Here is a 24,253-nt window from a genome sequence, read left to right as displayed (position 1 = left end):
CTGCTTAAAATGAGTTGAGAAATGAAACGTTTACCCGTCAGAATGGGGATCCATGTGTTTGTTTAATCTTTAAAAAGTTCAACAGCCTCACATTTGCAGCAGAATTTTTTATTTACATATTTAATTTAATTGGATTTCAGAAATAGACCTAAAGATCCATGGAAAAAACTAAAAAAAGGATTTGTCATAGCAACATTAAGTTAGTTTTATTTTTATGCTACTTGTTATTCAGATAGCCACTCTTGTCGGATCCATTCATGTGTTCTGTTTAGTAGAACCTGCCTCACATGGAGTGGACCCTGTGCTGTGTTGATATATAAACTGGAGATCCTTCCTGCTCACAGCATCATCATCATCTACAAAAGCTCTTTGAAGATCCATAAGAGTTACAGCAACGTTTAGCTTCTTGGGATAAAGTTATTTGTGGAACCCATTAATGTGTTTGTGTCACATCTGCACAACGTGCCTGTAACTAAAACCATGACGTCCTCAACATTCCTGATGTTTTCCAGTTATTTCCGTAGCAACCGCCGGTCTGCATTAGACCATGGTGCTTAATGTTAATGTAATTTATTAGTGAGCATATGAAAACAGTTTCTTATAAACCGCATAGTTGTCATGTGTCATTTTTGAAGGTAAAATAACTTCAGTTTTGTCCTATGGTGTGCAACTAATGATTATATTAGTAATCAATTATTTTAACAATTGTCATTTCACCACTTAAGCTTATTTGGTACAATATTTGGAAATGTGTGTAAAATAACACAATTGAATTCCTTTTTTAAATATGAAAATACACATTTTATCACCTAAAATCAATAACAGCATTACTTTAGTGAAATCTTGGTCATTTGTCGCAACGGTAGCTAAAAAAACCCAAAAACAAAACAACTCTTATTTTGCTGAACGGAACATAAATAGTGGAGGTTTGACCTGTTGAATATTTTTTGGATTAATTGATTAATAATTAGATAGCAAAATGTACATCATAGGAGACATTTTACTAAGATAAATCCAGATGAAACTAAAACTGCCAGTTAACGAGTTCTGGTAGAACATATTTACAGATAATGGTGGTATTTTCTTGAATGCAAAATGTATATATTTGCTGTACAGTTTTAGATTAGTTACTGTCCTTTGAGCAGATTGCCTTTTTTAAAATCTGTATACTCCAGTTATCAATTAGTGTATTAATGATCACTAAATTAATTGGTGATGATTAATCGTTTCATCCCATGGGAAATGTTCCAGAATTCAAAAGATAAATTTACCTTCACTGCCTGTGAAGGTAAATCACTCTGGAGGTCAGATCACATGCTCTGACATTCTAGGAGGCATATTAACCATTATCAGGTCTATAAATCTACAGTCAGAAGATGTGAACTGTCTAATTTTGACTGGCCTTCAAATACCCATAAAGAGAATAAAAAACAACAGAACCAAAATCTCACTTCAGAAAGGATTAGAGGATCAATGAGTTTTTATTCACTGATGACAGGATGCACATTTCACACATTGGCCTGTTGGAAAGGGGCGGAGCAATCACTTTTCACACACACACACACACACACGCACACACACACATACACACAAGCAATGCATCATGTCTCACTTCATCGTCTCATGAATTAAGTGCTAATGTCAGAGAAGAGGAGCCACAAAGATGGAGCCTGTTCTGTCATGTCACTTTACGTTAGCTTTGGATTAAAGATTTCATCCTTCATTAAAGACATCTCAACTGTTTATGAATGTCAGTCCCACATAAATACCACAGAGTCATGAGCCCACCGTCACATGACAAAGGCTGAGATACAGTTCAGACTACATAGGGTCATATTTAAAGCATTGTGCCTTTTAGCTTGTTGCTATGCATTGTTTTGACCCTGAGATTGTGCATCGTTAAGGTAGGATGGTTTGATATTGGAGAAATAAAAGTACCGGTAAGTAGGGATACTGACGTCAGCATCAGTATCGGCCAATGTTAGTCAGGTTTCAACATATTGGAATCTGTCCCATAAGTAAAAATATGCTGACATTAACCAACATTCCCACCTTACTGCTGCTTGTGAATGTGTTTGAAGCAGGCGGTTTGTCTGGTCATGTGACACTGATAGTGACGCAGCAATAACTGGAGCAGAGGCACAATGTCAGAGTTATATGATTGTTTCTTCACAGTGTGGAAATAGTTGGGAAATGTGTAGATGTCAACATCGGCCCAAATTTTTGCATCCTTGCGTCACTAAGATTAACTCTTCAAATGTTTTTTTTTTAACATCATTAGTTTTAATTTAATCTCTAGAAATCTATAGTTTTTTAATCAGAATGTTTGGCTCTAGTTATTTTAAAACATGGCTTTTAATTCACTGTGGTATTTATGTTTGACGGTGACACAACTGAAGCCAACACGTAAATCCAGAAGTGTCAAACAGCGACAGCCTAGAAGAAAAACAAAATAAAAAACAATCACTGATTAAAGTGTTGATGCAAACAGAATCCCTGAGATATGTTTACCAAGAGAAGAGGAAGAAGAAAAAGAAGAAGAAGTGACATTCTATGACAGAACTATTTTACATGTTGCATAAACTTTGTACACTGAATGGGAAAAAAAAAAACACAATGAAGCGGAACAAAGTCTGCAAAGTGAATTCATAAATTTAACAAGCATTTGTCCAGCGTTAAAACATGCCTTCATCGTTCAATTTTGAATAAAGTAGAAAAACTGGACTTAGTTACAAACATATTTTGTAAAAACCAGGATGCAAAAAAGTGCTCATATAAAGGAAAAATACAACTCATTTTCAGATATTTACACATTTTTTGTGCAGTGTTAAGGTAGGATGATTTGGCTGATGGGAAGGATGCATGGTGCTGTATTACCTAGACTGAGATTGAAACGGACGACTAAGGAGGGCATCCTTCACCTGCACTTGTAAACAAGGACTAAGCTCCATATGCTCCATTCATTGTCATCAGCAAAAACGGCAAACATTTCACTGGCTGCACACAGATTAGGGTGGAGTTTAGTAGATCTGATGGGACAAAGTGCTGCGTTGTATTCGTCTGTCACTCGGTTTCTAACTTCCTGAGAAAAGACTTGGGCCCTGACCAGAAACAAGCCCAAATATGAACAAATAAATATTCAATGGTGTCCCTAAAACCTTTAAAGCCCAGAGACTCATTTGTAAGTTTGTCTCATTAACAACAATTCAATTCCAGCTGCCAGAATCCTTAAAGCTGACACTGAGACAGAAGCTAGTCACCTCTGTATACTTTCCATTTGCTAGAAACCAAAATGGTTTCTATGAAGCTTGATGCAACAGTGCATACTGAATATTTGTCTGGTAAAATGTGAATTAAATGAAGCAAAATCTAATAAATGACAGGATGGAGCGGTTGTTCTGTGACAGAGGAAAGCCACGATGGAGAAAGAGACACCTCTTTGGCTTTGCTTTAATTTCACTGAAATGTTCTTTAACTTTGTAATGAAAAATTATCGCTGCGAAAAAAATAAAATAAAAATCACCCAAACATATTTTTAAATCCTAGAAAATTTCAATATTTCTTTTTCAACTATTTTATAATCTAAGTCAATCAGAACTCTTTCAAACATATTTAACTTCCATTTCACAGACATGTAGCTGATTAGTTTTGTTATGTTAACGAAACATTTATTATTTTCTGTCTAATATGTACCAGACTAGGGGCCAGATCATTACATTTCCGTGTCATGACTGCTGAGATTCTAGGAGTTTTTCTGATCCCCAAATGAAGAAAATGGAGGCTGTGCAGCAGAATAAGCTCCATATAAATGACTTTTCATTAAATGTCGCTATTTAGAAGTAATACTATAGTTAAGCTTGAATCTGAGGATCTTGGAACAATTGACACATTTTCCCTTTAAAAATAAATGCGTGTTCACATTTAGACACCCATTTAGACACAAAAAGGGTTGTCATGGAATCACCTTTTGGGAAGCTGCTCCTGTATAAAGCTCCTGCTCCGTTTTGCTTTGACAGGTGGTCAGACTTCTCTGCTCTTTGACATTATCCTTCATAAATGCAAGAATAATGAAAAATTTCTGAACCTCTCAAAGTATTTTGGGACTCGGAGGGGCTTATGTTTACTGTTTAAATTGCTTCTTAGTTTAGCCTTTGTTGTCATCACAGTGTCACCAACTACTGATTCCGTTTATAATTCATTACAGCAATAAAAAGCAGCTCCTACACCCAGCAGGTGAGCCAGTGATGTGGCCGCATATATGTAACAACTTGTCAAAGGATCTGTGTGAAAATGACTCCTCTGGTACAGGAAACCTGCAACACAAACACTATTTTGCTCTTTTTGTAGCTAATTAAAGAGAAATGTAGGAACAAAGCAGTTTAACAAGCAGTAGTGTCTGATGGGGAATATTGGACCTGAGGGATTATTCTCTAAGTGCTCAGAATGACTTAAAGCATCAGCTCAATTCAGTTCATTGCTAACAGTTGGGCATTAGTCGTGATGCTGCCAGTCCTGTGGATCAAGGTTGCAAAATATAAAAAAAACAAACATCAGTTTATTGAGATCTAATCGACTCAACATGTTCCTGACTGCAGGTTTCGTCTAAATGTAAAGATGTTTGAGTCCTGTCAACAAGCTTTTTGCCCCTCAGGGATCTAACCTGCTGAGTGAAATCGTTCAACTAGAAACTTTCAACCTGTGGTCATGAAGCCTCTGTCTGAGGCCCTGCTTCAGTCCAATTCAGCTTCACTCTTTATGAAATATGGCTTTGCATTATTATGCTGTTCTCAGCACTGATTTATGGATTCCATCATATGGAAAAGGCAGACTCACATGGCTTAATAGTAGCTTTCATGTGTTATCTGTTGTAGCACATATTCCACTCTGTTGGCCAGGATTTGGTTCATTTTGTGCAAAGACATCAGTAGCTTCCAAAAAGGAAATCTAAATAAAGTGTCATGGTTCCTTCTTAATGAGTCACTGGACTTTTAAATGTTCATGAAGCTTTGACATTTTGACATCACTTCATTTTCAGCCTCCTAGAGAAACTAAGAAGTAAATTGAAGGGGATTTTAAAGAGATTATCCCCACTTTTGTAAACTTGAATCTTACTCTCACACTCTTTCTTGCTATAACACAATTGTGCTATGATTTCACACTAGAGGTGAGATGAAGAGTCATCCATTTTTATGGTTTAGGGACAGAAAAGTGAGGGCTGCTTCTGAACAGTAGCCAGGAGAGAAAACAGACAGAAGCCCTTTCTAAGTGCCAAGCTGCGCGGGAGAGGCAGCGCCCTGCGTGAGTCCGTGGTCCTGGGAGGAGAAGCAGTCATCAGAGTGGACAAAGTGCAGGGCAGTCTGGCTGTAGCTCAGCAGGGCTTGCTCCTTCTCCTCAGTGCCGTACAGCAGGGAGTGAGGATGAACCTGCTGGATGTGCCGCTTGATGGTACTGACCTTCAGCGTCGCCAGAGTGGCTCCACACACCATGCAGATCAGGCCATGTCTCCTACAGTCATAATCCATCAGGTATTCCATTCGCCAGCGCACCTGGTAGTTCCTCCTCTGGTCCTTCCCGGGGTAATGGCCGTGGCGAGGGACCTGGGCTGCAACGCAACAGTCCTTGGATCGGCTCCTCCCTCCGGTCACGCTGCTGTCGTTGCTGTTCATGGCGTTGAGGGGAGCGCAGACGTCAGAGGTGGAATCCTCATTTCTGCCTTTGGTAGTACTGAAGGCAACAGCTTCACTGGGGTTCAGTTCTACAGACACAGAGAGGGAGGGAGGACCTCAGGTTGAACAAAGACCAGCAAACTTACTGCTGATTAGACTTCTCAGACAGGTTATCGCTGCTCCTCACTGTTTCACTGATTGCTGCACAAACCAGCTAATCTGCATAAAATATCTACATTGTCTATATTCTGCATAGTTCATGTTTTTGTAAGGCTTATACAGTTTTCCTATTTTTATTGTATTTTTGCCTGCTTTACTATTTATCCAACATTTTATAGTTTTGCCATCCAGTGTGACCAGGAAACTAAGAATTTCATTGTACAAGGAAAACATACTTGCTTTCTGTCTGTATGACATGGAAAGTTTTGAATTTGAAATTTGAAATATATTTTCTTTATGTATGATATTTTTATTCAGTTAACTTCTATAATGAATACTGTATGATAAGTCTTCCTTATGCAACTGTTAGAAATAGGGACGCATCAATACTGACGTCTAATAATATTGCTGCCAATATGTTTTTTACCGACATTGTATATATTATGTATATTTCTCTACCTTTCGACACTGTGAAATGTTATATGACTAAATGACTAATTATTCACAGTATTTAACAAGCAGAGCATTGTTTACAAGACAGAAAGGTGACAGTTTATGAAGGCTGCAGGACAGGATGATATTAATTATTGGTAGTGTTGAGACGCTTATCCAGGGTTGCACGTGTACTCATGCACATACAGCTGTATTTCACACATAGTATGTTTTCATTTATGCACTGAGAGCTTTTGGAGGAATGGAACTTGACCTTGCATGTTTCACTTTCAAACAAAAGGCTTTCAGTAGAAGTGAAACTTAAGCTGACACCATGATATCATGGCATTCCTTAGCTGACGTAGTTCATCAGACGACCAATAAGGCGTGTCTTAGATATAAAGAATGGATCGTCCGTTTTTGATCAGATGCTGTTTAGTCCCGGTGTATTCACGTCACAACCAATTAGCCTGTGAGGGTAAGCGTCTCTTTCTTTTTAGCGCTAAAAAGAATAAAATAAGTAAAGTCTGATTATTTGTGTTTGACTGATTTTCTGCACGTGTGATCACATGCTTCCGATTCATCGATAGTATATTTGGTTCAACAACTTGGTAGCAGAGGATGGTTACATGTTGACACACGTGCAGAGTTGTGCAGATTTGGCCAGCCGTTTGGGCTGCTGGCCGGACAGTGTAACAGCGTTGGGCCCAAAAATCTAGTAAGGAAGTTTTTCCTTGAGCATTTGCACTGTCTGTTGTGGGGCTGCCTAAAAGTTAAAATATCAGCCGTAATAGTTTAGGAAGAGTCAATAGAGCAAGCTGATTTGAATTGTCAGCTGTGTGTACGTTCATGTGTGTGCGTGCAAAGTAATGAAATAGAAATAAAAGAGATGAAATAGAAATAAAAGAGATGAAATAGAAATAAAAAGAGATGTTTGCTGGATTGGCTTATTAGTGAGAGGTGGCCGTCTCCCCCTTGTGCCACTCACACAGGTGTGTGAGTGCGTCGGACGCGACCAAGGTTTTGGCTGGGTTTTTGTCGGTTTTTAGATCCCGGAGAAGTGACTAAGCTCCAAAAATAAACGCGTAGCCAATCCGAGCCAGCTCAAGAGAGCTGACCGCAGAGTAAAAGAAAAAGTTGATTACGATAGAGTTGATCGTGATCTGTGCCTAGGACAGCCTGGGACAAAAGTTGATTACGATAGAGTTGATCGTGATCTGTGCCTAGGACAGCCTGGGACAAAAGTTGATTACGATAGAGTTGATCGTGATCTGTGCCTAGGACAGCCTGGGACAAAAGTTGATTACGATAGAGTTGATCGTGATCTGTGCCTAGGACAGCCTGGGACAAAAGTTGATTACGATAGAGTTGATCGTGATCTGTGCCTAGGACAGCCTGGGACAAAAGTTGATTACGATAGAGTTGATCGTGATCTGTGCCTGGGACGGCCTGGGACAAAAAAGTTGATTGCGATAAAGTTGATCGCGACCTGTGCCTGGGACAAAAAATTGATTGCGATAAAGTTGATCGCGACCTGTGCCTGGGACAAAAAAGTTGATTGCGATAAAGTTGATCGCGACCTGTGCCTGGGACAAAAAGTTGATTGCGAAAAAGTTGATCGCGACCTGTGCCTGGGACGAAAAGTTGATTATCAAAGCTGATCGCGATCTGAGCCTGGGACGAAGTATAACTGAAAAGAGAATAAGAGATTTCTTCTGTGTGGGAAGAAAATAAAGACGTTTTCTTTGTGGGAAGACGAATATGAGTTAGAATAAAAGAGAACGTCCAGGGCTCAAAGCGGGGATCCTTTTATGTGTTCTCTGTCTGTTTGTCAGCTCCGCCGCCGAGCGGAGTGCGTGTGTGTCAGCTGTGGGTGTGTGAGAGCTGCAGACGTTTTTGCTCTCATGTGTTCTGGTGCTGGTGAACTGTAATTTAAACACGGTTAAACACGACAAAACAAACCGTGTTTAAGTTATCAAGTGTGTCGTCCGCCGCGTGCGGACAGTTAAAGAGGTTTGACTTTGTCTGTGGTGTTGTCTCGTCAGAGCAGGTGCCGCCGTGCCCACTAAACAAAACATAAGGTGATTTCTGAATTTGCAAAATGGAGAGTGACTCCAGGGATGAGGGTTACGACTCAAAGTGGGGCACAGGCCCTTGGGTGACTCTCGGGGAACAAATAGACGGACTAATAACTTATCTGGCAAGATGAATTTCAAAATAAAGGGGAAGAACAAAAATAAAAAATAAAAACAGAGACCTCCGCCGTGTGTGTGAGTAATAAATTATAACAAAAAAAAAAAAAAAGGCAGGGAGGAGAGAAGAGGTGATTCTTGCTCCAGGCATGGCAGACGAGGTCGACAGGAAGAAATTTGATTTAAAAGGGGGTATAGGACCTTTGTTTATGGTTGGTGAGCAAATAGAGGGAATAACTAGCATAACTAGAAGAAAATCTACAATCACTAAAATTTCAGCAAAAGATCTAACAAAATTTATGCTACTAAATTTCACCAACTTAAAATTATCAGAGTCTAAGCTAATAATGATTTGTAAAACTTTCTCTCCTTTATTAAAAAAGAAAAGAAGGAATATTCCGGTAATACATGCTAGTTTGAAATTAAATTGAACAGTTTTAAGGGCTGAAAATAATTGAGACTGAAGTGTTTATATACCATAAAGTATTTGTTGCATTTAAACTGAACAGTTAATTTAGAATTTCATTCTATAAATGAATTTACATTTTATTAAAATGGGTGAAGTGCTCTAGCAGCAGGTAGTTCAGTTACTGCTGGATTCTAACATATGTCTGACATAGTTTTAATAACAATAAATAAATACATGAATGAATAAATAATAAATAAAAATGTGCGCATTACTTAAAAACAGGAACCTGACAACTAAAAGATAATATTAACATATTAAATATGTTAACTAATATTGGAAATTTCATGAAGCTTCAATAAAATTGATAATTTGAGCATAGGACAACAAGAAAAGCAGACTGAAAATTTGTGACTAACTGAAAATCAGATAAATATTTATGTTTCTGTTTGTGCCGCTTTGGTTGATGAAAATTAGTGTGATTATGAGAACAAACAAACTGTACTCAAGCACTGAGTAACTGATGAAGTTATTAATTATTTAATAAATAATAATTATAAAAAGATGTCTACTGCTATAAAATAAAAGATTAAAGGAAACTTTGATTTAAATAACTGGTTACTTCAAACTGATGATTGTGAATATAAATAACGTTTTCTAGACTGAAATTTAAACTAGGTTTGACTGATTGATTGATGATTATTAAATTCATAAATACATATTGAATTAGAGGATTTTAGATTTGGTTTAATTTTAGGACGGTAATTTTTGTTTAAAAAGTGTAAAAACCCAAGAAAAAAACAATGTTCTGCAGAGGAGCGAACTTTGGGTTGTGTCATCTGTCAGGAATCAGACAGAAGTGTTCCACCTTGATGAATTTGACAACATCTACATGTAAGATTTCTGATTAATTGCCTCTTTGCTAACAAGTCTCCTACAAACAATGTCACTACCAGGTAAAACTAATAATTTTTAAGCGTGCCATGCACACCACAGGACAGGATGAAGCTCTATAAGGGAAATAGGTCAGCTGATCAAATGTTAAAATAACAAAAGCAGCAACAGGATAACATAGAACTGGAATCCTCTTAAATTAAGATAAAAAAGAGCAAACAATAGATAAAATTGTTCTAGCTGACATGCAGGCAAATGCTCCAATAGCAAGATCACAAATGAGAATAATTAAAAGGGGCAACACTGAATGATAATAAAATTTTTCAATTAAAAACAAAAACAGAAAGAGGCAGGAGTTTTCACTAAAAGAGGCTGAAGACAAAACAGGCAGACTGCAGAGACAGAACTCAGGCAAAATGAAAACTATTGGGTTCCTGACAGGGACAATAACATAAAATAATTTTTTAAAAAAGGGTCATTGCCACCAGCTCTGAACACATTAGCATAAAAATACAGACTTGACTATTTTCGTTTTGGGCAAAATCAAGAAGATGACTGCTCTTAAAGGGCCAGTTGTACCAGAATGTATTGATAAAAGCCATTCACAAACTGTTAAAATATCACGCATTTCTTATATATCATTGAATTTTGTGATTTTTTGCAATAAAAAGTGTTTGTGGTAGCAATTTGGAAATATTTGCACTTATTTATGATGTAAATTTGACTTTTATTACTCGCTGTACAGGTCATATAATGGGAAATCAATTAGGTTTGAGGCAGCTGTTTAGTTCAAGTAAGGAAGTTTCACATTTTTTTAAAACTGCAAAAACTCCCAATTATTTGCTCAGAAAAGTGCAGGGATTTGTTGATTTTGGTGAATTTCCCTGATAATTCTAAAAGAAACTGGAGCGACTTATTGATATAATTTGGCAGTAAACGGATAGAACTGCATTAATTTGATTGATAGCATAATATTTAAGCACACTTAGTGTTTAGTTTAGAATCTGGAGGGCCGCACAAACCCACAGTGGCCCGGATTTGGCCCACGGGCCTTCAGTTTGACACGTGCTCTAAGGGGATATATCCCGTAATAATTAATATCACAGAAGGAACTTTGACAGTCAAGGGGGAACTGCTACCCCACAAAACTTCAGGAGTCCACACTGGGAATAGAACCCCGACTTGGACTGTATTAGATCAAACCCCATCATCACCAAATCCCATGTTTGGTCCCAACTAAATGACATTATATCTAGAAACCTGGCTCAGAAAATCTACAGTTAATCTTAAAGGTCCATGCACAAACTTAATTGAAATGTTTAAAGAAGCAGTTTTAAAAGGCGTCCCTGAATATGTTATGCAGTCTATAAAACACAATCAATGATCTCGCAGGGTGTGAACATGTGAGATGGAAAAGACACCTGCTTCATCACCTCTTAAAGGCGCAGGACGAATAAAAATAAAAAACAGTCTTGAGGGCTTAGGCACTCAGACGCTGAAACTCCAATTGCAGGAAGCAAAACAAAATTACATTAATTAAATAATAAAAAAATAAAAAAACAACAAGAACATGTGATGGTTGCAGCAGCATCTTCTCAAAATAAATCTACACAGGGTAAAATTCCAAATTACTGGCAAAACTCTAATCATACTGGGGGGGGACTGGTTCCTCCTCCTGCTTTTTCTTTTTCATATCCTCAAACAGATACAGAGCGTTTCCTCGTGGACGGGATGGCGTTTGGCTGGATGTGGATGGGGGCCATGGGGCAAGGTCACGCGAACGGGCCAAGGACCAAAGGAACTTGACGTGCTACCAGTGCAGACATTTTGGACACTGGGCCAAACACTGTGTGAACATACCAAAGACTGCCAGGTTTGATCCCCAACAATCCTTATGTGATTCCTGGACATTGCTTTCAGGGGAATACTGAGGCCACACAGAACATCTACTGAAACACTGCTGAGGACCCCAGAGACAATGTGGGTACAGCAGACCCCATGTTGTCTGCAACAGTGGAAGGAAAACACACAGACTTCCTGGTTGACACCGGAGCCACACATTCCACTCTGAACTCTGCTCCTTTTTCTCTGACATCAAGAACTGTGTCTTTAACAGGGTTCTCATGGACTGAACAGAGTCTGCTATTCACGATGCCTCTGACCTTCACCTTGGGTAATCAGAATATGAAACATTCTTTTGTAAGTTTTCCTACGACTCCCATGAATTTACTTGAGCGAGCTTTGCTGATAAAGATGGCAGCAACAATCATGTGCTCGGCTGATGGAATAATTGTTGCTTTTCCTGATGGCACCTCCCTTCTTTGTGGAAATTTCCAAACAGAAGGACAGTATCTGATCCAGCCAGTGGTGTCTGAGTTTGCTGACATCTATTGGGGACTTTTAACAAATTTACCCTACAGCAGCCTAATGTCAACGTTCTTGGCCTGGAAGCCCTGGCTCCTGTGTCTGCGCTTCTGTGTTCCTCCTCCGGGTCCACCACACGTGACCCTGTTCTGCGACAGAGACGCCTCTGAATGGTACCAGGAACCTTTCCTTTCCACTTTGAAGGAAACAACCTGGCAGGTAAAAGTCTCGGACATTTATGTAGCTCCTGTTGGTGTAGCTGCTGCTGTCTCTTTCGCAAAAAAAACCAATCAGAATGGTATTAAATGTCTCACATTTCTCTCTGTTTGCACCCTGAGCACCAAGTGAAAAAATTGGGCGTGATGATGAAACGTTCCCTGGCAGCCACAGATTCGATTGCCACAGCAGCACTAGGTTTGTTTTCCTCCCATACTCTTTACACATGTAATATCTGTCATTCAGGGTCTGATCACATAATAAGTCTTAAAGGAAAATGTACTGCAATTTTCCATAAATCAGTGACCTTAGACATTCTGATGAGGCTCCTTGGTTTGTAAAAGTAACAATCTTCAAACATATTTGTCAGCATATCTACATTTCTTAATTAAATGGTTTTCTTTATATTGTTTGGTAAGATATTCCGATTTAATCTGTCATATTTCCATTAACTGTAAGCATAAAATTATTGTCATTACTAGACTTAAAGACTTTAGTTATGTGTTTCACTTTTTGAACTGATTTACTAAAATAAATTAACATTTAATATGCAATGCATAAAAATATTTTTAACGTTGAATGTTCCCTCATAATGGAATCGATTTTAGTTTAACCAGGTTTTGCAAGATATTTTGCAGGACTGCCCACTAGACCTTTTGCTTGCTGCACCAGTAACAGAGACCTGCGTTAAAGCCACCTCTCTGGTTTTGCAGTGCCTGCGTCAAACAGATTTTAAGGTCAGTAAAAGCAGATTGCTCGAAAACAGGCTAAGTTTCTGGGTAGAATAATTTCAGCAGGAACGACTGGCATGTCCCCATGGAACAAGCTTTTGTCTCTCTCCAACAACACATGGCTTTGGCTGCAGAGCTCTCCATCCCTGAATACATTTTACAGTTCTTTGAGGATATTTCTGGAACAAACCTGACTGTTTTGTTTCAGAAAAAGGGGGAGGAAAAGGGCATCACCCTTGTACACAACAGGCAGCTGGGATACCTGCTGCCTGATACAAAAACTGAACACATAGTCATGGGACATTCACTGAGTTTCACCATGACAGCGTTGAGGCAACAAACACTTTCCAAAGTCCTGAAAGCTCCAAACATTTCATTCACACACCAAGACATAAATATGGCAGACTGTTTTTCAGAAGGAGAACCACACGTGTGTGCAGACCTGGTGGCAAAGACAGACAAGGTAACACCAGGACTTCAGCAGCTCCTCTGCTGGGACCAGAGGTGAGACAGTTCTTTACAGATGGTTGTTGTTTCAGAAACAACACACAAGGGTTAAGAGCCTGGAAGAGGTGGTAAGATGCCAAAAGGGGGCGCCACCTGAAGAGAAAAACGTGAAACAAATGGGTGCTGGAGGGGCCCAGATGGCAGGTTAATTCTGCCTCCTGGGAAAATACAAGAGCTGCTCCAAGAAGCTCACAGGGTTGGATATGTTGGGACGAAGCAGATGATGCACAATCTTAAAGAGTGGTGGCACCCCCAAATGATCCACATGGTGAAACATTTTGTGAAAAATTGTTCGGTGTGCGGACAGCTGAATCCTAAGAAAACTTTGAATCCACATCAGGGACAGTTTCCTTCAGTCACATGTCCAGGGAAAGAAATTGTGTTGGATTCTACTGACATAATAAACACGTTGCAAGACAAAAATATTTGCTGATTTGTGTTGATGCTTTCACAGGATGGCCTGAAGCCTGGCCAGCAACAGCAGAAGATAGTAAAATCATCATAAAATGTCTAATCAATCATTACCTCCCAAGGCAAAGCAGAATGAATGAATCAAAATTTAAAACAAAATTGGCTAAGGTTTGTGCACAAACAAAATTAAATTGGGTTGATACATTACACAGGAACCAACTTGTGGTTAGACTGATTAACTGCAACAGCACGATAATATCAAATGTCTAACTGTGTGGCCTGCACAGCTGGACGACCCAGAATCTATACTGAACCTGCTTCTTTGATTCCATCTGACATTTGGGGTTTTAACTGCATGCTTAATATGACTAAGTTTAAACAGCCCTCTGGAGGTGACACTTTAACAGCTTTATTTCCAGTAATCAACAGCGGAGCCCGGATGGTGCCGCTATTCCAGTTAAAGATAACTATGTCTATTTCAATTTTACAACAGGTAACCGCAGTGTGGGCCGGATCCCTGAAAGTTGGTGTAACATCACATTCCCACAGCACTTAATAGGCTAGAGATGGGATATTTTATCTATGCAGGGGTAATAAACTAATTGAGAGAACATAGACTGGTGTGACAGGTGTCTGTGCTATGGTGAGACTTAGAGCCTGTGTCATCATGGTAGGTGAACAACAACCTCTGAATCACAGCATCTTTTCACAGGTCAAGTGCAGCGAAACTGTGGAGCTGCAACTTTCCAGATTTTAAATGTAAAAAGTCCAATCCTTTCTCGGTGTGCCTGGATGAAAATGAGGCATCTGGACACACGTAGAAACTGGTTGACATCAACAGATACTAGACGACACAATTTTGAATTAAGTTTGCAGATCTCATTAAAACAAATTAATCCTGTTGACTTCTTAAGATTTGGCCAGTATCATTACATTGTGTTAAGACTGAATTTTTATCTAAAACATTGATTGCCAAGTTTAAAATGTGTTTTCATTTTGTTCACTAAACATATTTCTTTTCAGTTGGTAAGTTTGTATCCCTTTATGACCACTAACTACTTTTATATTTTGAACTTAAAGATTTCACCTCTCGAGTACTAAAAGGGATCTTAACAATACTTTGTTTAGGATTTTATTTGTCAGTGTTATATCTAACATTTAATCATTTATCTTATTCTCATTAAGTTTTGGCTCATCCAAGCTTTCATATTGACTAACATTTTATTCATCTTGCATTATTCAATTTATAGTTTACCGGCATTCACAGTATTAACCTCACATTGTATTCTATTTACATTTTATTGTTTGTTCACGTTTCACTAATTTAAAAAAATTAATAATAATAATATAAGAAACAGATTTCAAATGCCGGCTTCAATTTCTAATATTTATTTTTAAATTTACTCCTTTAACTCATTAATTTCATTTTATTGTGCAATTCAAACCGGTTCCACATTGATAGGGTTTGCTAGAAGACATTGCCTTGATTAAACTTTGTAGATCATTACAACTCAATACTACTGAATTCTAATGAATTTTCTAGAATAATTACATTGTACTTCTACTGAATTTTTAATAACACTGATTTGCATTTTTTCGATGGTGTTTGTTTCTTATTCTGTTGATTACACATGGTTTTCATCTAAAAAAAGGGATCTGAAAATTTCTTTGTTTACGTTTAAAATTTTCAAGCATCATCTAACAAATATTCATTTTAAGGTTTATCTTCTTGACTTTTGGTTTAAAAAATCAAAATTTTCACTAATGTTTATTCATTTCTCATTTTAAATTAATTTTAAATGAAATCTAATGTTTTATTATTTTCTTCATTTTGCATTTCTTTTCAGGTATTAAATAACATTTTATTCATTTTACATTTCAGTTACTATTTATCCATGAAAATTTTGACAATTGATGACATTCACATTATTTTGAAAAATATATATATATATATTTCATTTATTTATTTTTTATTTATTAGCTGAATGTTCTTTGTTAGCCTGTAAGAGGAACACTGTGGTTTCTTCCCCGCCCAGGGCCAGGGGGCGCTCTGTTCGATTTTTACCCCATAAGAATGAAATGAAATGACAACAACAAACATCGTAATGGGCCCGGGGAGTTTTCCGAACAGTGGGCAGTGTTTCCTCAGGATGTGTGATGCTCCCCAAGCTGTTTGATGTTCTATTTGTGGTCTCTTAGAGACCAAAAGGGGGAGTTGTTGAGACGCTTATCCAGGGTTGCACGTGTACTCATGCACATACAGCTGTATTTCACACATAGTATGTTTCATTTATGCACTGAGAGCTTTTGGAGGAATGGAACTTGACCTTGCATGTTTCACTTTCAAACAAAAGGCTTTCAGTAGAAGTGAAACTTAAGCTGACACCATGATATCATGGCATTCCTTAGCTGACGTAGTTCATCAGACGACCAATAAGGCGTGTCTTAGATATAAAGAATGGATCGTCCGTTTTTGATCAGATGCTGTTTAGTCCCGGTGTATTCACGTCACAACCAATTAGCCTGTGAGGGTAAGCGTCTCTTTCTTTTTAGCGCTAAAAAGAATAAAATAAGTAAAGTCTGATTATTTGTGTTTGACTGATTTTCTGCACGTGTGATCACATGCTTCCGATTCATCGATAGTATATTTGGTTCAACAGTAGTTATCAGGATTTAGTGACTGCTCAATAAAGCACAACAATGTGGAAACGTTTCTGACCATCTGGTATTTGCATTCCATCAGCAGACGAGTCTTTGGTCCAGGCAGCAGCCATTGCTTCTCTTTCTTGTCGGCTCAGCGTTGTGGTCTCAGGGTGGCATTCCTGAATGTGGCGGCGGAAGCTGCTCACCTTGCTTTCATGCAAGACCTGAGAACACACCATGCAAAAGGTGCCCTGGTCTTGGGGCCCATAGGCTACTAGATAGTCGAGGCGGAGTCGCCAGGGGTCACCCCCTCTCAGCCGCCTCTTCCTGGACTGCCGGAAAGGCTGTGATGGCAGACGTGGGGCCCCGACCCCTCCATCCTCACCGATCAGATGAATGTCCTGAGTTAAAGTGCTGTCACCCTCTGGGAACATGTCAGCGTTGATTGGAACCACCTTAAGGTCTTCTGTGAAAATGTCAGCCCCCTTTGCTTTGGTGTTGGGTGTAGGTTCTGACTTAACTGAGTCTGGTTCACCTGGCAGAGAGCAGACAGACAAACAGCATTCAGGTTCTACCCAGAATAATGGACTACTTAAAGGCTCTTCAAAGGTTCAAGCACTTTTACCAACATAAACGCAGCAAACCTTTGAATCATCATCTCTACAACATTTATTGATGGTGATGTTGATCAGGATATGAAGTGATTAAGGGGTGATGAGAAATGCAAATCATAAGATTAATCATCCGTACCTTAGTAGTGAGTCTAACATAGAATAAAATGTTCTTATGTCTTATGTTTGATGCTGTGATGTAAAACACTTTAAACTGCCTTGTTGCTGAAATGTGCCATACAAATAAACTTGACTCGACAGTGGCTGATGTTCTCACCGTGGGTCTGGGCCCAGGCCTGCAGGATGCAGTGCTTCTCCTCAGAGCTGTACACCAGTGAGTTGGGGTGGGTTTCCAGTACGTGGCTCTTTATGTGATCCAAGTGGAGTGAGGGAAGTACTGCTCCACACACCATGCAGAGCAGGCGTCCGGCCTCAGCCTCATACTCCATCAGGAACTCCTGGCGGAACCAAGCGTGCAGAGAGTCATTCAGGTAGCGCTCCAAGGTCCGCGCCGACGGTCCGGGGAGCCCGTCCTCCTCCCCTTGGGGTTGGAGGCTCTCGTCCTCTAAGGTCCGTGGAGTCGAAGCGGGGGGCGGCTGTTGGTGCTCCTGCAGTGGAACTTGATCTGGAGTTTCTGGGTATATCGTATTTTGGAACATCCAGACAAAACAAACATAAAAAACATCTGATTAGAACACAACCTGAGAAACAGAGGCTGATCAGGATCTTTTATTTAAGAAAGCAGTTATCAGAGGATTGTAGCTTACTGATAGCCTGGTCCATTGTTAAGCTTGATGAGCTCAGATACTGAAGTGTAAAGCAGCTAATGTGCTGCTCTGGGATGTTAAACTGGTACCTTTGCTCTCCAACAGTTATCTTAACCTCTAGAACCCGACGGACCCACCGGTGGGTCCAGCTGCCATGTGACCTCGGCTCGCTTAGGGTGTAAGAGGTTAACTCAAGCAGTAAGTCAGATAGTAGATTGTTGGATTCTGCTGTTCCTAACAGAATAGTTTGTAAAAAAAAAAAAATATTGTAAATAACCTAGTCACCTGCTGGAGGCTCAGACTGTAAAGATAATTTCTTATGTTAGTGTGAGTCTCCCCACAGAGCTGCTGGTCCAGTTTGAGCAGCAGAACTCTTAACAGAACCACAACAAGACTTGTCTGGCGCTGGGTCTCTTCAAAGAGTGAAAATGTTTCATGTTTGTTTCAATTCATGCTTGATAACTTCTTATTAGCACATACATATATTTTCTTGGTCCTTCGCTGCCAGCTATGGTTGAACAGAAAAACAGCAAGCCTGTCAAAGCATAGGTGTTATGTTTTAACAAGAAACGTTGACAAATTGGATCACATTTTTCTGTAATCGCACAATTATGAACAAGAAGGATTTGAATGAAATTAAATTAATGCTAATTTAAATGTTTGTGGGTTTTTTTAGATAAAAAATTGTGAGGTATGTGGGGGGAGGCATTTATGTTCAATCTACCTGAGTCAGTACTTGGAGATTTATCTCTAGCTGCAATTGCCGCTGCAAGTCTATTTCCAACGGCTCTGACACCTAAGGATGAAGATTGTTGTTGCCCATTCTTTTTCACAAAGCAGCTCAAACTCAGTCCAGCTGGATAGGGAGCATCTGTTAACAGCAGTTTCTAAGTCTTGTCACAGATTATCATGTGGACCTGTTTCTGGTCTTTGACTGGGCCAGTCTAACATATGGATCCACATGTGTCTAACATAAGCACATCTCAATCAATCCTTGTAGCTCCGGCTTTCTTCTTCACGTAGTTACCTAATCGGCAATTACTGAAGTCAACCTGTTGCACTAAATTGTGTTTAGAGGCATCAGAGTAGAGAAGAACAAATACACATTTACTCTATACATTATAGAAGAATATTTGGAAACGACTGTCCCCTCCACCACATGCCACCCCAAGTCAGAACATAAAGCACATTCCCCCTGAATATGAGATCTAAAAATCTCTCTCTACTCACCACCCATTTGCTGCCCAAAGTGCATTGAGTCTTCTTCTACCTGGAGCGAGGGTCCAGCAGCAGACCTCTGACCTGCCCCCAGACTCAGATGGCTCTCCCAGCCAGAGCGGATCACCTCTTTGTCTGCAGGACTCCACAGGAGAGAGTCCGGGTGCTTCTGCCTGATGTGTCTCTTGATGGTACTGAGCTTCAGGGTTGCGAGCGTGCTGCCGCACACCATGCAGATCATTCCGTGCCTTTGGGGGTCAAAGTCCATTAAGTACTCGCTGCGCCAGTATTCGTGGTAGTAGCGGCGGTGATCGCGGCCAGGAATCCTGCTCAGGCCTGGACGTGACGCTCTCTGGACCCTGGGTTTGCGTCCAGAGGGCCCGGGCGCTGGGGAGAGAAGGAGTGGATGGTCGGGTCCCTCTGTGATGCTCCAGTAGCTGGTGGCAGGTGATCTCACAGGTGTGACCATACCTGTCTCAGAGTCCTCTCCACCATGGCCATTGGCAAGATTGTCTTCTTCAGAGAGCAAGACAATACACAGATCAGCCACACCGATAAATAGTAGATTAGATATAAGCTGAACACACAGACAGACAAACCTGGCCATATACTTATCGATTATTTGGGGACATCAACTATCCCAGTTCTCACCAATTCACCAAAACAGTGATTTTCAACCAGGTAGAGCAGACATAGGTTTTAAGTTCTGGTATACCAAAAGTATAGCCAAGATGTCTGATCTCTATACGGGATATCATTTTTAAAACAAAACTTCCAAACAAGCTGAAGTTTTGTTTCAAAAATGTTTTGTATTCCTACAGAACAGTGTTACAGAAATCTTCTGATTCAGACTTCGGAGTTTCATTTTGTCCCAGCAGCAAAATAATCTTGATCTATCTAGCAGTCACTATCTATTTGTCTTTATTAGAAGACATCAGTATGAACCTCTTAGATGATAGAGGACAGGTGTCTATTCTTTACTCGATGTTTTTTGATAAACGTAACGGATCTTCAAACAGCATTCTACAAGTGTAGGTAACAGATCTGGGAGAAAGTTGAAAGCCAGAAATGGTCAGAGGGTTGAGCTTTTATTCATACTCAATCTGCCAAAACAAATTGCAAATTATTACAGTACAGTGGCTAGCTGGGCAATATATCACTCCAGTTAGATTACTTCACTTCAACACCAATATTCCTGACAATTTGGATTAAATGCACTTCCCAGAAAGGACATGGCCACATACAAAGTGGGCATGTCCTCACATATTAGTTTTTTGGAAGGCTGTGTTGACTGTGATTAGTCCAATAATTGGTAAGGAGGTTCCTTTAAATGATCAAATTTGCATCTTAAATATCTATTCTGAAGAATTTGTTATCTCAAACAATTCAAGATCCCTATTTAGTGTTTGTTTTTTGGAAGCTAAATGCTGTATTTCATTATCATGGAAAAATGTGGAATTTCACAACAGATTAAATAAATGACTTTATTTAAAATGCCCTTGAGAAGATCAGCTATTTTACTAATAAAAAGCTTAACAGATTTTGGGAGATCTGGACTGTCTTTTACACGGGGCTAGGCTAAAATGATATCCAACTCGACGTGGGGAGATTACTTGTAATAAGTTCATGTGGCAAGAAAAACTGGTCTTTATGGTGATCGGTCTGCTGGTGGGTCTGCTTTTTATTTTTTTGTTTTGCCCCTCCCCTCTGTGTGTGTTTGCATTTTTTTTGTCTAGGGTTATATTTATGTATACGGAACATGAGTGTTCATGTACCGTACATGTGCTCTTGTTAATATTAATAAAGAGATGGTGAAAAAAAGAAAGCAAAGAAAAAGGTCAGGAGGGAAACCCAGACATCCATCCTGTTCAGATGCCCCAGCCACCTCAAGTGAGTCCTTTGGATTTAATTGTTGTACAATATTAAATTGTAGAACATATTTGTTTTGTATGTTGCTTTATGTTTTCCTCACTACGTTTAAATAATATTTTAAAATGACTGACTTAATGATCCTGACATAAATTGAAGAACATAAAGCAGCATTCCGTTTTTATGCTCCACTAATCTGGAACGAACTCGCAGAAAACTGCAAAACTGTGTTTCTTTAATTCAACGCTAAAAACCCATTTATTTAGAACTGCTTTTGGTTAATATTAACTGGAGCATCATTAATTTTACTCTGTATTTCCCCTTTTCATAGCTTCCTATTATTGTGCAAATGTTTGTTGCTCGTTTGTTTTATGTCTTCATCATGTAAATCACTTTGGCTCGCCTTGCTAAAATGTGCTATACAAATAAACTTGTCTTGCCTTACAGTAGCTATCCTCTAGATGGCAGCAGTGAGTCTTCTCAGCTTGTATGCTGTTGAGCCTTTGTTTATAGGAGCCACAGAGACAGAGGGGCCATGCCGCTCCACGGCTTTGTCCCTGACACGGATTAACTGTCTGACTGACAATGGCTGTGCCACTGACAACCACGCACACCCACTCAGCTGTGGCCCTAAAAGAAAAAAAAGAAAAACTAATTTTTTCGTTTACCTCCCAAGTCGCTCCCCTCCTGCGTCGTTTCCTCCTCTCCGCTTATTATTAATGAGAGCAACTCAGACTGTTCGGAAGAGCGGAGGTCCACTGGCTCGCTCTCCCCCGTCTCTTTCTCTTCCATCACTGGCCTGGCTGTTGATGTAGTTGTAGCTCGTGTACTACCTCCCTCCTCAGCGGGTCGAAGCGGCGGAGCGGGACATGTCACTCTCACATGAACAACATGTCACAGCAGGAACATGTTCCGCCGCGCGGCACCGTTCGACACGCATCTGGCTGGCGCTCATCGTTCTGGAGCCCGTGTTCTCCAGGGTTTCTCCCACGCGCCCCGCACGGGAGCCAAGTTAACTTTTCATAGAATCACTCAATCCGCCGGCGAAAACACTTTGTAGTGCTCAAGCAAGACTCGTCTCAGCTTAGGCCTCCAGTAATGTATTTTAAGGTTCTTGCTTGTCTTCTGGGTGGGGAGCCGGACTAGGGGCCCCTGGGGCTCCTTAAGGGGCTCCTGGGTAAATTTAAAGAGACAGTAACAGCGTAGACGACGCACACCCACCCCGGAGGGGGGGCAGAGCGAGCAGCAGGCGCTAATGCTGATAAGCTGCTAATACAACTGCTGTTGTTCTATCATAAACACGCGACGACAGAGACGCTTTAGCTCATGTTCAAACACAAGGCGGTTCCATGTCACCTGGGTCCCTGGGCCCCTGGTCCCCAGATCGCAAAGTGTTTTAAATGGGGACTTATGTAGTTTGACTGTTATAAATAGCCTTATTTTTCTAGTTCAGTTCGATTTAATTCAGTTAATTTATGCACTGCAAGACAAACAGATTAATTTTATATTCAGTTATATAGAAATTTATAATAAAATCATCCCAATTGATGCCAGTACATTCAATATAGACATTCGCATTCAACGACAGTCCAGTTCTATTTTAAATATAATACAGTACAATTAATTGGTCAAAGTCTTGGTTAGGAAGTTCAGCCAATAGAATACAGATTAATGACTTTGTTTCTCCTCTCTTGCAAGAACTATGGCAGCCGAGGACAGATGATTGCATTTGATAGGTATACTTTGCAGGAGTTTCTTAACTGAGAAAACGTATGGTGAAAGTGGAATGGAACGACTCACAGGGACAACAGACTGGGCCTGAGAGAACAGAAAGCAGACTCAAAGGAGAACTAGACCATGAGTCATTTCAAACACCTTTTAGCTTGTTTCATTATTTTCTCAACTGATTGTTTTGTTTGATTTTTTTTTTTTTTTTAGCACGGTGGGAAAATCCCACAATTCTCTGTTATAAGGGGTCCAGATAATGAGCACCAATACCAATTTAAAAATCTAAATCTTTCACATTTTCCCAATACACATTAAATATTAAGTGCCACATAAAAATAGAGGACATAGTTTAACAAAAATTTTGACATAACAGAAATCAAATTATAAAACACTCTTTGGTCATCAATTGATGATATTTTACAGGAATATACAGTAAAATATTACTGTAAACAACAATAAAATGTTCAACCCTTATCTGCAACTTAAACGTAATTTAATTTAAAGGAGACAACTGTTTCTGTACGTCTAAGGCACAGGTGTCAAACTCCAGTCCTCAATGGCCGCTGCCCTGCAGTTTTTAGATGTGCCATAAGTACAAAACACTGGCATGAAATGGCTTAATTACCTCCTCCTTGGGTAGATCAGTTCTCCAGAGCCTTGCTAATGACCTAATTATTCTATTCAGGTGTGGTGCAGCAGAGGCACATCTAAAAGTTGCAGGACATTGGCCCAAGGGATATAGCAACTAAATCTTTTCTTGTCTAAAGTCAGATAACATGACTGTTGTGATGTAAACATTTGAAAATAATTTGATATGTATCCAGTGTACTACCACATATCTGATTGGTTTCCTAGTCTTGGTTCACCAGCATTCTTAGGTGAGCCCCATATAGGATAAATGTGGGCAAGAATATGGGTCCCACATGATTTTTCCACAGTTTCCATGGTGGATATAAAAATCCAGATAGACCTATGTGGGGCCATCATTGAAACAGCAGACAGAACCACGTGGGACCCATATTCTTGCCCACATTTATCAGTGCAATAATAATTTATAATGTTCAGATCTCTAGAAGATCACATTATGTCTTCAACAGTTTATACCACAGCCTAGCATCAATAATTTAGGTTCTAATCCCTTTTTGATATTGTTCATGAAATCTGATAACATCATGATTATTCCCTCCAGTAGAAGTAATAAAATTGCTTCATATTGTTGGCTGTCAAAGTGGGAACAAACTGGTCCTTAGTGGGTTGAGTAAGGCTCACTATAAAACATGTCTATAGATGGTTAAAAGGGACAAAATAAATAAATACATCATATCTTTAATTAAATCGAGGGGTGGTGCTAACATTGACTTGTTGAGCTCCTCAAGTTTAACCTCATTTTTTGAAAATTATGTTAGCTCTTGTAATGCAGAATTCTTGTTAGCTTTTGT

General features: G+C 39.5%; 1 protein-coding gene and 1 long non-coding RNA gene across 7 annotated transcripts; one reads left to right on the top strand and one right to left on the bottom strand.

The window, feature by feature from the left end:
• Window positions 1-1,462: 1,462 nt before the first annotated feature.
• Window positions 1,463-22,371, bottom strand: zfta (zinc finger translocation associated). 6 transcript variants are annotated; one of them, XM_044097844.1, is made up of 6 exons: window positions 21,755-22,371; window positions 19,689-19,733; window positions 19,230-19,604; window positions 17,510-17,866; window positions 16,698-17,156; window positions 1,463-5,755 (listed from the first exon to the last, which is right to left on the bottom strand). In XM_044097844.1, exons 1-6 carry the CDS (start codon window positions 21,876-21,878, stop codon window positions 5,262-5,264), a joined length of 1,854 nt encoding a protein of 617 aa, XP_043953779.1. In that variant the 5' UTR covers window positions 21,879-22,371; the 3' UTR covers window positions 1,463-5,261. The 6 variants fall into 6 exon arrangements, with proteins under 6 accessions (XP_043953779.1, XP_043953780.1, XP_043953777.1 ...); XM_044097845.1 differs by having other exon boundaries at window positions 19,689-19,730; XM_044097842.1 differs by having other exon boundaries at window positions 19,230-19,733.
• Window positions 11,833-15,303, top strand: LOC122820435. Its single transcript, XR_006368798.1, has 2 exons — window positions 11,833-12,332; window positions 12,452-15,303. It is a non-coding gene; the product is annotated as an uncharacterized LOC122820435 (long non-coding RNA).
• Window positions 22,372-24,253: the final 1,882 nt, after the last annotated feature.

Source organism: Gambusia affinis, linkage group LG18 (genome assembly GCF_019740435.1).
Source record: "Gambusia affinis linkage group LG18, SWU_Gaff_1.0, whole genome shotgun sequence".
NCBI lineage: Eukaryota > Metazoa > Chordata > Actinopteri > Cyprinodontiformes > Poeciliidae > Gambusia > Gambusia affinis.
Note: the sequence above shows the minus strand (reverse complement) of the source record. Positions and strands in the feature narration are given on the sequence as shown.

Excerpts from the sequence above, each read along its gene's own strand:
- zfta (XM_044097842.1), bottom strand. The coding sequence starts at position 21,878 with ATGGAAGAGAAAGAGACGGGGGAGAGCGAGCCAGTGGACCTCCGCTCT. Across the intron at positions 19,734-21,754 it reads GGAGGGGAGCGACTTGGGAG|AAGACAATCTTGCCAATGGC; the intron begins GTAAACGAAAAA and ends TGCTCTCTGAAG. Across the intron at positions 17,867-19,229 it reads CTTTGGGCAGCAAATGGGTG|AAACTCCAGATCAAGTTCCA; the intron begins GTGAGTAGAGAG and ends CGATATACCCAG.